Here is a 14857-nt window from a genome sequence, read left to right on the forward strand (position 1 = left end):
TAAATGGTTTCTAGACATTAAAAAACAGATCCTTATTTCTCAGTGACTCATTCACAAGTCAGGGCCAACTTTGGATAAAGTTTTACAGTGCTTACCATGATCTGGGTGAGTCAAATGAATTATAATCATCTCCTTAGATTTTAAGACAAGTAATAGTTTGCACTTGCATGCACAAATCAAATAAATTTGAGGGGGAAAAACACAGACTTTTCTGATGCCAACCAACTGATATGAACCCCCAGGTATACGCTTGGTGTGGAATATTTCTAAAATTTCCACTTTCTAAGTACACAGAAGGGCACACCAGGCACAGATATAGACAGGGCTACGGAGATGTTAAATGAAAGGGATTTAAAAGAGAAGGGGGTAGGAAGCACTACTGTGTATGTATTTGTACATACACTCTTTATGAAGCTGACGTGAAACAACAGCATAAAGTAGTCAGTATATGTGAAAACAGATTCAGAAAGTAACATACACAAAACATGCATGATTGTGCCAGATTTTCATGAACGTTCAAAATTTTTCCTGACTCTATGAAACAAAGATTTAAAGTTAAAAGCTTTGTTGCAGCAAAGCAAATGCCAAATTTCTTCACAGAGGAAAGAAGAGACTCAGTATTCTAAATCGAATGTTTGTTCTCTTACTTCAGCCATTGAAGGGCGGCGTTTGGCTCGCTGGTGGAGACAGCAACAAGCCAACTTTCCTAGTGTTTTGCCCAGTTGCTCTGGACATGGGCCAGACCGTAGGTCTACGTGTTTTTGGTAGAGGTGACTGCCAAGCTGAACTGCTTTCGTATGACTGGAGGAAGTTGTGGCAGTTGACAGATGGGTTTTTTGCTCCTCTTCATCATTTACCAGATCCTTCTGAAAGCACAAACATGGACAAGCAATTGTAAAAAATCAAGCTGCGTGTGACAGAATGAATTAGGATAAGATGAGAGAGTTGCTCACCAAGTACTTGCTGTGTCCATGAGAATCTACTTCCATAGGTTGTCTTCCAGTCAAGAGTTCTAGAAGAACCTGACAGGGATGAAGAAAGATTATTTTGAACTATTTGTAGATAAAATACCACTAAAATGGGCACTTTGTTCTTTCCTCATACTTCAGTACAGGCAGCCAGGTGACCAGAACATAGAATTTCATTATAGGATTAAGTCATCCTAGGATAAAGCCGATCAGATATATTACAAAGAACCATTTTGTGTCAGGTTTTCCAACCAGTCCTTTTCATAAGAGCTCAGAGATCAACAGAATTATTTCAAGCTAACGTTTAATTCAACTGCTCTGAAAGTCGGACTCCATTTTCCCCAGAAGTAAAAGCAAACAATATTAGGTTCTAACAGAATTTTCCCTCCTGCCTCTTAATAAAATATAGCTTTATTGTATACAGTTTTAAGTCTTTGAAGAATCCTAATATTAATTCAAAATTTATAATGTGTATTAACCAGTAGCCATAAAAATCACCATTAAAACATCATAATTATAAATGGGTATCAGAGTTCATCGCAATTCATTTGGTCAAATCAAATACAATTTATGTTGCTATTACTATTATTATTATTATACACAATACCAACTCTGAATCCTTTAATGATGTACAAAATGCCTCAAATCTTATAAGTCAAAATCTAAAACAATTATAAAATATAATTACATAAATATTTTGGCCATGACAACTATGCATCACATAGCTGAAATAAAGAAGTTTGCCCATTAATTTAAGCAATCACACAAGTAAGTATTTTTTTTCCCAACATGTTGAGTTAGAATGTGTAATGCGATACTTAAGTAGGTCTGCATATAATGGACAAAGTAAAATTACAACTTTATTTTAATTGTGCCCAAACCATGTTAAATTGCCCAGGGAAAGAAGATGTTCTACCAAACCTAGAAGTGGCTCCCTGGCCATTATTGGATGGATTTAATAGACACCCACTATTACAATATGTGAGTATGAAAGTTATCTTAAGAGAAAGTTATTTTTAGAGAATTGTCTAATTCTCCCCTCAGAAGGAGAAGCTGAACTCAGCATATTCCCTGGAACCATCAATTGTTTAACATATTACCTGGGAAGAAGGCAGACTACACATTCTAAGCAGAAGCAGAATACACCTGATGGATGTTATAGAAATGAATATAGGCTGTTGAACAGAACAACTTAGAATTGCCCTCCACTTCTACAACATATCCTGTCCTCATCATACAATTCGAAATACAAATAGTTTTCAACTTATAACCATTCATTTAGTAACTGTTCTAAGTTACAATGGCACTGAAAAAGTGACTTAGTCCTCCCACTTAAGACTGTCATATTCCCATAGTCATGTGATCTAAATTCAGGCCCCTGGCAACTAGCCTGTATTTACAACAATTGCACCGTCCCAGGGTCACATGATTACCTTTTGTGACTTTCCCACCAGCTTCCAACAAGCAAAGTCAATGGGGACGCCAGATTCATTTAATAACTGCACGATTCATTCACACTGCAGTGATTCGCTTAACAACTGTAGCAAAAAGGTTGTAAAATTGGGTATAACTCACTTAAAAACTGGCTTGCTTAGCAATAGAAACGATGGTGGCTATAAATCAAGAGCTACCTGTAACATTCCTGCTCCCACATTACTCACCACACCGAAGCTGAATATATCAATAGCAGTAGAAAGCGTCCCAGTCCGTACATATTCAGGAGGCAGATAGGCCAATGTACCCCTCACAGTCTGGGTCTGGCCCAGCGAACTGCTTATTCCTCCCTTTGGCCGGCGGCTGAATCGTGCCAATCCAAAATCAGCCAGCCTTGGATTGAGTGCTGTATCCAAAAGGATGTTAGAGCTGTATATGACAGGAAAAGACAGTTTTGTCACTGTTGATGTTACCTAATTTGGTAATGAAATGTCTGCAAGAAAGCCACCAAGCTCAGAGAGCAGTGAGGACCCTACAGTTCCTTCTCAAACTCCCATATATTATAAGCATGACCAGGGAATACCTCTCCTCCAAATTTTCATCTTGTTGTTTGGAGACTTGAAGACTCAGTGCTATCCCCAAATACCAGTTACAGAGGAAAGGGATATGCATGCTATCTGGCTGACCATGATGAGAAACAAAACCCCGGACTAGAGGAAATTGCCCAGTGAGGTAATCTTAGGTCATTATGAAAACAAAAGGAATCAAGATATCAAAATATGCCCACAGCATAAAGGATGATGAACAGAAAATCCTTCTGGATCAGAAAAGTTGTTTTGCCTTGGAAACCACTAATTTCAGTTTTTCTTTAATTTGTGTTACTCTTCCCAGTACAGCGTTCATTGAATTAGATAGCTCTTTGAACTAGACACTACTCCAATAGATGCCGAAAAAAAACGTATAAAATAATAACATAAACACAGACATTTGTTGGCATTTTTAATTGGCATTTAATCAATGACCAAGGCATTTTAGATTTTGTTAATCATAATTCTCTGCAGCTCAAGTCAGCCTGGCTAATGGTGTGGAATGCTAGGGATTGAAATTTAGTAATGTGAAAGACCATAGGCTTCTCAGTTCAACTACTAATCGTGCAGTTATTCAGTTCATTGTCTATTTTCATTCTCTCTTGAACAATTGTTCCCTCCTCGCCCCCAAATTGAAGCATAGGAGGTAAAAAATTGTTAAACACCTCTCTCCTCACCCAAAAAGCAGATATCCTCACATTTAAACAAAACACAATGCATTAGTTATGTTCACATCTCACAGTCTAGGATATGATTTCCCCTCCATTCTCTTACCTCTTTACATCTCCGTGGATAAGGCTAGGTGAGTCACTATGTAGAAACTGAATAGCTCTAGCAGTGCCCAGAGCCACATGTAAACGTTGGGTCCAAGAGAGACAAGCACCAACCTAGAAAGTTTAAAATAGATTCAAGGACAGGAGTGATCCTGAAGGACTTGTTTGCAAGAACAGACTACTTTTAAATAGAGAGGACAAATTCAGCTAGGTACCTGGCCATGTAAATGATCTTCCAAGGATCCCTTGGGCAGGAAGACATAGACAAGGCAAAAGCATCCCTGTTCAGCACAGCAACCAGCAAACTCTACGATATTAGGATGGCGGAACCTAAGTTACAAGTGAGACAGTATTAAACAGCAGTAGTTCCAACTCAACCCACTCTTGTTCCCATGATTCTCTAGCATTGCTTTCTCCAATTTGGTACCCTCCTAATGTGCTGGATTTGGGGAGATGAAATCTAAGACATCTGAAGGACACCCGAACAATCCTCAACCCATTATTCCATTTCTGGGATCTTACAGTACATTCAACATAAACTTTGGCTCTTACCGGGAAAGTTTTTCCACTTCTGTGACAAAACTATTCTTTATTACAGTCCAGTTCAGTTCTGCTTCCTGTCAGTTAGTTTAAGGAAGATTTGAAAAAAAAAGGAAGGAAGGAAGATGTATAAGTCACCATTAGCTGGACTAAATGAAAAAGAATTCTGGGTGGTACAAAGGAACAGGATCCTTGCTTAGCAACTAAGCATCACATATATATGAAAAACAAAGGCCAATCTCCATGGCTATACACTCCTGGGATGCAAAGAGTTCATGCCCAATCTTGTTCATAGGAGATAATAATAATAAAGTTGGAAAGGACCTTGGAGATCATCTAGTCCAACCCCCTGCTCACGCAGGAAACCCTATACCGTTTCAGACAAATGGCTGTCCAGTCTCTTCTTAAAAACTTCTAGTGTTGGAGCATTCACCGCTTCTGGAGACAGGTTGTTCCACTGGTTAATTGTTCTAACTGTCAGGAAGTTTCTCCTTAGTTCTAGGTTTTCTCTCCTTGATTAGTTTCCATCCGTTGCTTCTTGTCCTGCCTTCAGGCACTTTGGAGAATAGCTTGATTCCCTCTTCTTTCTGGCAGCCCCTGAGATATTGGAACACTGCTATCATGTCCCCCCTTGTCCTGCTCTTCATTAAATTAGACATACCCAATTCCAGCAACTGTTCCTTATATGCTTTAGCCTCCAGTCCCCTAATCATCTTTGTTGCTCTTCTCTGTACTCTTTCTAGAGTCTCAACATTTTTTTCACATCGTGGTGACCAAAACTGGATGCAGTATTCCAAGTGTGGCCTTACCAAGGCATTGAAGAGTGGTATTAATACTTCACGTGATCTTGATTCTATCCCTCTGTTAATGCAGCCTAGCACTGTGTTGGCCTTTTTGGCAGCTGCAGCACACTGCTGGCTCATATTTAAGTGATTGTCCACTAGGACTCCCAGATCCCTCTTACAGTTACTACTATTGAGCAAGGTACCCCCTATACTATACCTGTACATTTGGTTTTTCTTGCCTAAATGTATCTTAGAGGTGCAGGAGCTAAGTCTAACAAATGTTACGGTTCATCATTCCATGAACTAGTTGAGAGATAAGAAGTCAGTGGAAATAAACATAAAATAAAAAGTGTGAGTATTGTAAGTTATAATACCAAATGGAAATACCTCCTTGAGCCGTTTCACAGCATAGACAGTATTGCGCAATCGGGCCTGGTAGACGCAGCCAAAACCTCCTTCACCAATCTTGAGACGTTCAGAGAAGTTGTCTGTAGCTTGGCGCAACTCTTCTAACTGCCACTTGAAAGGACACGTGGAGGGCAGAGATTCAAGGCCCTGGAACAAAGTGGGCAGACATACCATAAACAGGATGAAAAGGCATCTCTTCTCTCCAAACACCACAAAGTATTTATGACAGAAATTCCTAATTTCTAAACCAGGAATCTTGATTTGGGCGTCACTCTTAGACACCTGCTCAAAGTTAAGGAAATAATAATAATAGTAGTAGTAGTAGTAGTAATAGTAGTAGCAGTAAAAAGTTGGAAGGGACCTTGGAGATCATCTAGTCCCACCCCCTGCTCAGGCAGGAAATCCTATACTGTTTCAGACAAATGGCCGTCCAGTCTCTTCCTAAAAACTTCCAGTGTTGGAGCATTCACTGCTTCTGGAGGCAGGTTGTTTCACTGATTAATTGTTCTAGCTGTCAGGAAATTTCTCCTTAGTTCTAGATTGCTTCTCTCTTTGGTTAGTTTTCATCTGTTGTTTCTTGTCCTGCCTTCAGGCACTTTGGAGAATGGCTTGACACCCTCTTCTTTCTGGCAGCCCCTGAGATATTGGAACACTGCTATCATGTCACCCCTCATCCTTCTCTTCATTAGACTAGCTAGGAGTAGGCAACCTTGGCTCTTTTATGACTCGTGGACTTCAACTCCCAGAATTCCTGAGCCAGCTGGCTCAGGAATTCTGGGAGTTGAAGTCCACGAATCATAAAAGAGCCAAGGTTGCCTACCCCAGTAGACATATCCAATTCCAGCAATCGTTCCTTATATGTTTTAGTGTCCAGTCCCCTAATCATCTTTGTTGCTCTTCTCTGTACTTTCTAGAGCAGTGATGGCGAACCTTTTAGAGACCGAGTGCCCCAAAACGGGCCCCACCCCCCCCTGCCCCACCCCCACTCTGGCCCATCCCCCGCCCTGCCTGCTCACAGGACCACTCACTGCCTCCAGGGCCCGCTGTAGATCGCCCAGGCCGCCCAGCAGCGCTATGGCGGCCACACCCTCTGCCCGCGCCCTGCAGCATCAACTGCATGATGGGGTGTGATGGCAGAGTCTTGTCTACGCTGCCTGGCTGCCATGTCCTTGGCTGCGCTGCTCCGTGTGGGCCACGTTTGAGGGCGACTCTCCTTTAGAGAGGCTGCTGGAGAGGAGGGGGTTGCGGGGGGAGGCAAGGCTGGGGCAACAACATGTGTGCCCACAGAGAGGGCTCCGAGTGCCGCCTCTGACACCCGTACCATAGGTTCGCCACCACTGTTCTAGAGTCTCAACATTTTTTTCACATTGTGGTGACCAAAACTGGATGCAGTATTCCAAGTGTGGCCTTACCAAGGCATTATAAAGTGGTATTAACACTTCACATGATCTTGATTCTATCCCTTTGTTAATGTAGCCTAGCACTGTGTTGGCTTTTTTGGCAGTTGCAGCACACTGCTGGCTCATATTTAAGTGATTGTCCACTAGGACTCCCAGATCCCTCTCACAGTTACTACTATTGAACAAGGTACCACCTATACTATACCTGTGCCTTTGGTTTTTCTTGCATGAATGTAGAATCTTACTTTTTTCACCATTGAATTTTATTTTGTTAGATAGCGTCCAATGTTCAAGTCTGTCAAGATCCTTCTGTATCTTAAACCTATCTTCTGGAGTGTTGGCTATTCCTGCCAACTCGGTGTCATCTGCAAATTTGATGAGTTCCCCATCTATCCCCTCATCCAATCATTGATGAAGATGTTGAAGAGCAGTGGGCCCAGAACAGAGCCCTGGGGCACCCCCTACACACTTCCCTCCATGTAGATGCAGTTCCATTCAGGAGCACATGCTAAGTACGGCTGGTCAGCCAGCTACGAATCCATCTGGTGGTGATGCTGTCTAACCCACATTTTTCTATCTTATCAAGTAGTAGGTTGTGGTCTATTTTGTCAAATGCCTTACTGACGTCCAAGTAAATTATATCCACAGCATTCCTCTGGTCCACTAATTTTGTCACTTGGTCAAGAATGCAATAAGATTTGTCTGGCATGATCTGTTTTTGACAAACCCGTGTTGGCTTTTAGTAATGACTTTGTTTGCCTCTAGGTGTTCGCTGATTCATTGCTTGAATCAGTACATGTACTGTACATGTTAGAAGAATTAGAAAATTAGAAATGAATGGGATTAAGAGAGTACGGTATAGGTAGACCTTGTTTAACAACTATTCGTTATGCAACCATTCAAAGTTACGCTAGCACTGAACAAATATACTTACAACCGGTCCTGGAAATTTTGGCCATCCCAGCATCCCTGTGGTCACATGATCTGGATGCTTGGCAACCACCACGCAATTACAATGGTTGCAGCATCCCATGATCATATGATAGCTATTTGTGATCTTCCCTGATGTTTTCTCACAAGCAAAGTCACTGGAGAAGCCAGGAGGGAAGGTTATAAGTCACTATGCTAAGTTGCTCGCACTTTTCCCCACCCGACAGAACCCATCCCTAGCTCTGCTGCGTTTGTACCGCAGGGTCAACAATGCACCCTCACCCTTGTATATCTTCCCTTACTCAACAGCAACCCTTATTTGCCTGCTGGTATGTGAGCTGCCTGGGAATGTTTGAAAACCTGTGACTCTTCCTTAACAATGGCAATGGGAAGGGCCGCGACTGCTGTCGCTAAGTGATACAGGCATGTGATGTTGTGCTTTATGACTACATCACTTAACGATGCAAATTCCAGTCTCAATTACCACTGTTTACTGTGGACTACCTACCCAGGAAGAAAGCAACATATTAGGCAACTAGAAGAAAGGGGAAAATATTGATGTCAGTAACAGAACTTTGATAAAATAATGGATATGGATCTTCATGCAGTTAAAACCGAAGAGAAGTAACTTCAGCAATGGCAAAACTGCGGCAGTAAAGAGAAATTAAGTACTAGCATCAGTGCAGAGTGCAAAAGGAAAAGAGAAGGGGGGGGGGTGTTAGGGATTTAAAGCAGAGCTGTAAGCAACCTCAAAAAAAAAAAAAAAATGAGAAAGGAAGAACCGTTACTTAAAAGATACCAAAAAATATATGACTGAAAAAGAAAAGGTAGTCACATATGTCTTAAATATCCCTGAAAGATACAGATTATGTCTCCTATGCACAATTAGATGAAAAACAAGTTTGTTATAAAATAAACACAGAGCAAATCATTATAGCTCCCAGGAAATCCTAAACATCTGTTATTGCCATAAACAAACAAACATTAAAAGTTCCACCGACTTTTCCCCGCACCGTAGTTTCTCTTCTACTGACTGTTAGTTCTTCTGACTACATCCCACTATGCAGTCCATACCTGTGTGTCACTGTGTGTTGGAGGCGATGGCAGGGTGCTGGAGGCTGCACTGCTGCAACGGCTACTTGGAGTGGAGTCTCTCGAAGGGAGCAGAGGATTGGGCTGATCTGTTTGCCCAAGAAATAAATGGGAATTCAGTTGCAGACAAGATTCAAAATAGCCAAATTTTTATTATATCGTATTGTTTAAGAATTAGGATATGAATTTGTTTATTTATTATGCTTTATTTAGAATTTGTTTATTTTTGTTAAAAGGGAGTTAAAGTGTATTATGGATTTGGTTTTTATATAGTCGGTTAATGTTATTTAGATTATGATTGTCATATTTGTAACCCTGTATTCAGCTCTGGGAAGTGTGGGAGGGGAAGGGGGTGTTTGGGATTGTTTTGTTGTAAACTTTTGTAAAACTTTTCAATAAAAAAAAAGATTCAAAATAGCCCTAGTGTTCATAGCCCACCCACCTCTTTGAGCAGTGACTGTTTCGGTGAAACAAGAATACGTATGGAAATAAATTGAAAAGTCATGCATGAAAGAGGAAGGGGAGGCACCACATTAGTGTGTCATTAAGAATTATATACAAGAAACGGTGTATTCCAAGAAACTTGTGAGCATTTAGTTCTAGTAATGAATGTTGCATTTGGCATCCTTTTGAAATTGGTTGTCTCTATCCTAAGACAGATGTTCTAGAAGGAAGTAGTAGAAGTAGTAATAAGTGGTCATCAAGTTCTCACTTTCCTTTGAAAGGAGAAAGGCTGCCAAACCAAGTTTCAAAGCAGATGAAACTTCATAAGCACCTTTACACTGGTTGTGCATATGAAATTTTCAGGGACCTCAGTGGCTCCTTTGACTATTTTTTTTTATGCCTTTCCACAAATAACAGAAATAAAATTTGGGAGAGGAGGGAGGCAAGCACGCAAAGTTTATTCAAGATCCCAAGCCGATTTTCTTGGTGACAAATTTTAGCTGCTTTTGCCTGTGGGCTTTAATATTCTGTACTGCAGAGCACAGTTCTGGTCATTAGGAGCTTGCTGTATCTAGGAGCTTCTAATAAGGAAGCCAGCAAAACAATTTCCTCCTGTTATTAATTAACCATCTTAAATATCACCAGAGTGATTTCTCTTTCTCTCTCTCTCTCCCTCCCTCCCTCCCTCTCCTCACTGACCCTATTAATACCAAACCAAATAAACTTGGTGAAGGATCAGGGGTTTGTTTTTTTTTTTACTTCTGGCAAGGAGGGGTATACTTCCTACTTATGGGCCAGACACATCTCTCATTGCATTAAATCCATCTGACTCCATCTTGTGGGAGAGAACAGCTTTTCCTAACCAAAGACCTTCCAGAGGCATTCAGTTTACAAGCCCCAGAAGGAGCAAACCACAAAGTACATGCGGTACTTTGGGACCTGGTACCATCCTTGTCTCATTTATCATTTTTTTTCAACTTCGTCACTTCCAGAAAAGAGGAGGAAGAGGGAGGGGATTAAGCACATTCATTTCCCCCCCCAGTGAAATCATTCCCCCCCCCCGCAGGATTTCAAGCAATCACTTCTATAGGCACTTTTAAAAACAACAGGGAAGGTGGGAAATACCTCAATTTATGTGAAATTCAGCTTCCCCAGAAGCACTGTATTGCTTATGTGGATTATTGGAAAAACAATTTTATTACTAGGAAGCCTAAACTTTCCAGAAATGATTTGACAAATCCTTTAACTTTTACAAAGGCTCTCTCCCCGATGAGTAAAAAAACTGAATCATAGGCAGAGTCTTCCTACATTGTCTTTTAAAGACAGAACCGGGTAATCTGGCTTCTGGGACTACTTAAAATGTGCATGGGATGGGCAGGAATTTGAAAGAGACAGTAATAGCAAACAAAAAGTGATAATTCAAAAATGTACATTAGCAATTTTTCACCACACATATTTTGAAAATTACAATTGCTGTGTAATAAAATAAAGTAGTCTTCTAGGCAAGAAGATACTGTTTTATTTATTAACCTATTATTTCAATTTGCAATTTATTTAGGGTAGTTCAGGAATCCAGTCAATACCAAATCCCAAATGATATAAAACAATTAAAGCCCAGTTAATTTTAGCAATTAAAATTCAAGTATCTCAAACACTAAAGACCTGACAGAAAGGGAGATCGCTCCTGGGACTATGCGATGTTCCAGATTTCCCCCCCCCCCAAAAAAAAGTGACTTGGAAAATATGGGGGCTCACCTGTCACACCTATCAAAATCTCCTTAAATCAGAGGTGTATTTTCCTGCAGATTCTTTGAGGAGGCATCAACAGATACCATGTGAGAGCACCTGAATGCTCTGAATCATTTTTCCTCATTTGAATCTGGACCATTGTGTAACCCTAGTTTTTACTCCTTTGTAAAAGACAGACTGTAAAGTTGCAAGGCTCAAGTACTTATGGGAGCACCTTGAGGAATCCATATATATCTCTATTCTGAGAGCTGCACTGGTTTCCAGGTGCAATTCAAGATTAATTTTAAAGCTTTGCATGATTCAAGGCTTGGATATCTATGGGACAAATTTCTCACTAGCCTCCCTTGTAAGAGACAGTACAGCAGGTGCCTTATGCTGGCCACTTAATTTGAGACACCACCTAGAGGGGGTCATGGAACATACTTTTGTATTTGCTATAACCTCCTCTGAAATAGTTTTCCTCTCTCAGACATTCAGATGATCCCTTCCCTCGTGTTGTTTAGGATCTTCTGATCTTCAGAAAGATGGTGAAAAACAAACTATTCTATCAAGCCTTAAGTCATTATGACAGTTCCTCTGAATTAGCAACCATTGTAGTTGTGTTTTTGGAATGTGAAAGTTTGATGGAGCACATAATTGTTTGTAGTCCCCGGTTTTGGTTTTGATTATTATGTACTATTTTAAGCCAAATTAAGGATTTGGGGAGTTCTATACTGCTGAGAGTTGGTTTATTGGAGTGGCCCATAAACAAGAGAACAAATGAACAAATGAATAAATACAGCTACCAGGAAGTGCATTCCAAAACTTGGGAACAAGGCAAAGAATTACCTTGTTCACCAACTTCACATTTGATAATGTAAATAACAAAGTTGAAAAGTACATGATTATTACACAGCTAGTGTAAAGCTCTCCAGATTGAGCAAATTCAATCTAAATATTTGAGAAGAGTTATGAAGGGACCTGTCCATAATCTGTCAGGTTAAACAAATAGCAATAAAAGTTTTCCCATGTCAAAGTTCAAAACTCCTACATAACTTTTTCCTTACTATCTCACCAGTGAGAAGCTCATGGATTTGTTCTGATTTCCATTTAAAAATGTAGATTGTAAACTCTTAAGAAAATGTATCAACATTTTAAAACATAATCTACAACCATAGCAACAACCAAATCATGGAAAAAGAGAAACTTATTAACAGCCACTTATTTGGAAAAAAATAGACACGAAATGAACAAACTATGAAAATGTCTGCAAAGAGTTCTGGTATGGGTGAGCTTATGTTCCCTCCTGGCATACTGCTCTTACACCAGGAGTAGCTTAAATGGACAAAATGAGTTATAAAAGCTTGCGGACTACCATGGTAGATAGTTGAGAACATAGGTGGAAGGCAATTTCAAGTACAAAAATAAAGAAAGGAAAAACATATGAAGCGTAGCTTTTGGAATTCTTGTAATCCCATTAATAGCAACTCCACCCAGACTAAAAAAAACTCAGAAGCAGGAAGAGCAGGGATTAACAAAGGAGCAGTCGGTAGCCTCTGGGCTGTTTCTCATTTGCCTTTCTTATAGGGATGCCTTGTGATTTTTTTTATTCTAGATTTCTATTTCTCCACAGCGACTAATCTGCCCATTTTTAAATTCCCTTGTTCTTAACCAGTTTCTACCACCACACAAAATTTGGTCCCACTCTATTCTGTGTTACTCTGCTGACCAATAAGAGTCCCAAATACTTTTACATAATTTCTTTCCAACATTCTGGTGGGTTGGAAAGTATAAAAACCTATTAGGCTTTTTAGAGTATACATTTTTTAAAAAAACAAATCACTCAAGGCAATTCAAAAGAGTAAACATGAAAATGAAAAAAAAATAAATCAAAAAATTTAAATACATACATTCAACCTAAGCAAATATAATCAAAAGTAAATATACTTACATTTCAGATTCACTCAAGAATGGAAGCTATTAAACATTTTATGCAGTGTAAACCTGAACCACAACAATAAAACCTCATATAAAATCTGTTTGGGCACGGGAGGGGGGGTGGAGGAGGAGGAATAGTTATTCTCTCAGAGATGTAGGGCATCAATCAGAGCAGAACCTAGAGCAGGAACAGGGAGTTGGCTATGGTCATCTGAGATACTCTGATATTGTCCAGAGGTGCTGTTCTATAAAACCTGGTTGCAAGACTTCTGTGGTAGTACGTGCTCTAGAAGTTGAGCTGTTGCTATTCTACCAACCTTCCTGCTTCATAAGATACTTTATGAAAATAGTTTTACCATGCTTTTCCAATAAAAATGCTAAATGTGCCAAACCAGTTAGCTACAATGCCAGGAGAAGTGAGGGAAATTTTACATTTTCACTTGTGCTAAAGCTTAAAGTAGAAAGTAAAAATGCATGCTTGGCCTCATCATCCTTTCTGAGACCACCCTCCAGATGAAAACTGCATTGTTACAGTTGTTTCTGTGACAAGAATTGTAGATGGGGAGAGGAATGAGAATTGTGGGCCCTATGAAATCTTTCAGATCTATATTTGCATTATCAAACCCTTAGTCATAAAACCTCAACATATACACCCACTCTCCTTTCAGTTACTTTTCATAATTGCAAAAGGAGAACACCGCTGAAGAAGAATCACAGAAAAATCAGTAAGAAAAATCACAGAAAAGGACAAGAAGAATGATTAAAAGGATTAAAATAACTTATTTAGGAGGAACAGGTCCTCCTCAAGATCCCTGGGGGCGGGGAAACTATTTTAAAAGTACAATTATTTTCTGTCTAATACAAGAATTTGGAATCATCTCATGAAATTGACATGTTCAAAAATAACAAAGAGGAACTTCCTGCTCCATCAATGTGTAATAAAATTGGTACTGGTGTAGATTAACTTTCTAAAAAGCATTTGACCAATTGTTCGAGATTAAACCTGCCATCATCCATAAACTATGAAAGCAAATTAAAATCCAATTATTCGGATGTTAACAGATTTCTATATGCTAGATTCCAGTTCCACTTTCTTCTCATGTACTCTGACATTTTAGCGGGCACATCTTCAAATTTTTAAAGCAACCTAGAGCAATTCTTAGGAAGTTGAATTCTGTGACCAGTGCCAATTTCTGTGCTATATAAACAGTGTTTAGAATACCTGCAGCCCAGCAGAGGAGTCTATGAGTAGGTGAAACTCAATCTATTCCATTGTCCTAAACCTAAATGCTTTTGAATTTTATGAAATGAGGGTTTCATGAAATGGAAAATATTTCATGCTTCAAATTATCTGAAGAAAGTTGTCCCTGAACAGCCCCACTGGACACATTCCAGGATCAATGGCAAACATGCCGCTTGTACCTGGTTCAGGTGGGGAGGGTTTCTGGTGGGGCTCCCACATTGTTGTAATGATCTTGCAGCTGCCTCTGCCACCTGGATCTGGGGCAGGTGGGGGTTTAGGAGAAATAGATGGCTTTTGAGAAGTCAGCGGACTGGGCTTCTGGGAATATGGCAACAGACGTCCTGTAAGAAGAAGAATGGAGAAAAAAGAATTAAAGATTAGTTCATGCACATCTTTGGTTAGTGTGGTTCTGTATCCAACTGTTATGCTTTATAAACTATGTGTCATACCTTAGAATATTATCCAAGCCCAATGATTAGTTGCTTAACCAACAATTAATTAAACCACGGTTTAGCAATCATGCAAACTAGCTGCTCTTCTTTTTATAATGACACTTGCAACAAATAATTTGGTTAAACACAATAGAA

At 39.8% G+C, this 14857-nt stretch overlaps 1 protein-coding gene across 3 annotated transcripts in view; it reads right to left on the bottom strand.

The window, feature by feature from the left end:
• IRAK1 (interleukin 1 receptor associated kinase 1) overlaps nucleotides 1-14857 on the bottom strand; it is a 32725-nt gene that overhangs the window by 6895 nt on the left and 10973 nt on the right. For all 3 annotated transcript variants that reach the window (XR_005554896.1, XM_039328646.1, XM_039328645.1), the window contains exons 3-11: nucleotides 14450-14611; nucleotides 8900-9006; nucleotides 5475-5642; nucleotides 4315-4379; nucleotides 3978-4092; nucleotides 3764-3876; nucleotides 2630-2831; nucleotides 954-1022; nucleotides 648-866 (exon numbers count right to left, since the gene is read on the bottom strand). Coding sequence is in view for 2 of the 3 variants with exons in the window: in XM_039328646.1 (XP_039184580.1) it covers nucleotides 648-866; nucleotides 954-1022; nucleotides 2630-2831; nucleotides 3764-3876; nucleotides 3978-4092; nucleotides 4315-4379; nucleotides 5475-5642; nucleotides 8900-9006; nucleotides 14450-14611 (1220 nt within the window). In the remaining variant the exon portion in view is untranslated. The remainder of the gene's footprint in view (nucleotides 1-647; nucleotides 867-953; nucleotides 1023-2629; nucleotides 2832-3763; nucleotides 3877-3977; nucleotides 4093-4314; nucleotides 4380-5474; nucleotides 5643-8899; nucleotides 9007-14449; nucleotides 14612-14857) is intronic.

This window comes from Crotalus tigris, unplaced genomic scaffold, assembly GCF_016545835.1.
Source record: "Crotalus tigris isolate CLP2741 ecotype Arizona unplaced genomic scaffold, ASM1654583v1 scf7180000024383.4638030, whole genome shotgun sequence".
Lineage (NCBI taxonomy): Eukaryota > Metazoa > Chordata > Lepidosauria > Squamata > Viperidae > Crotalus > Crotalus tigris.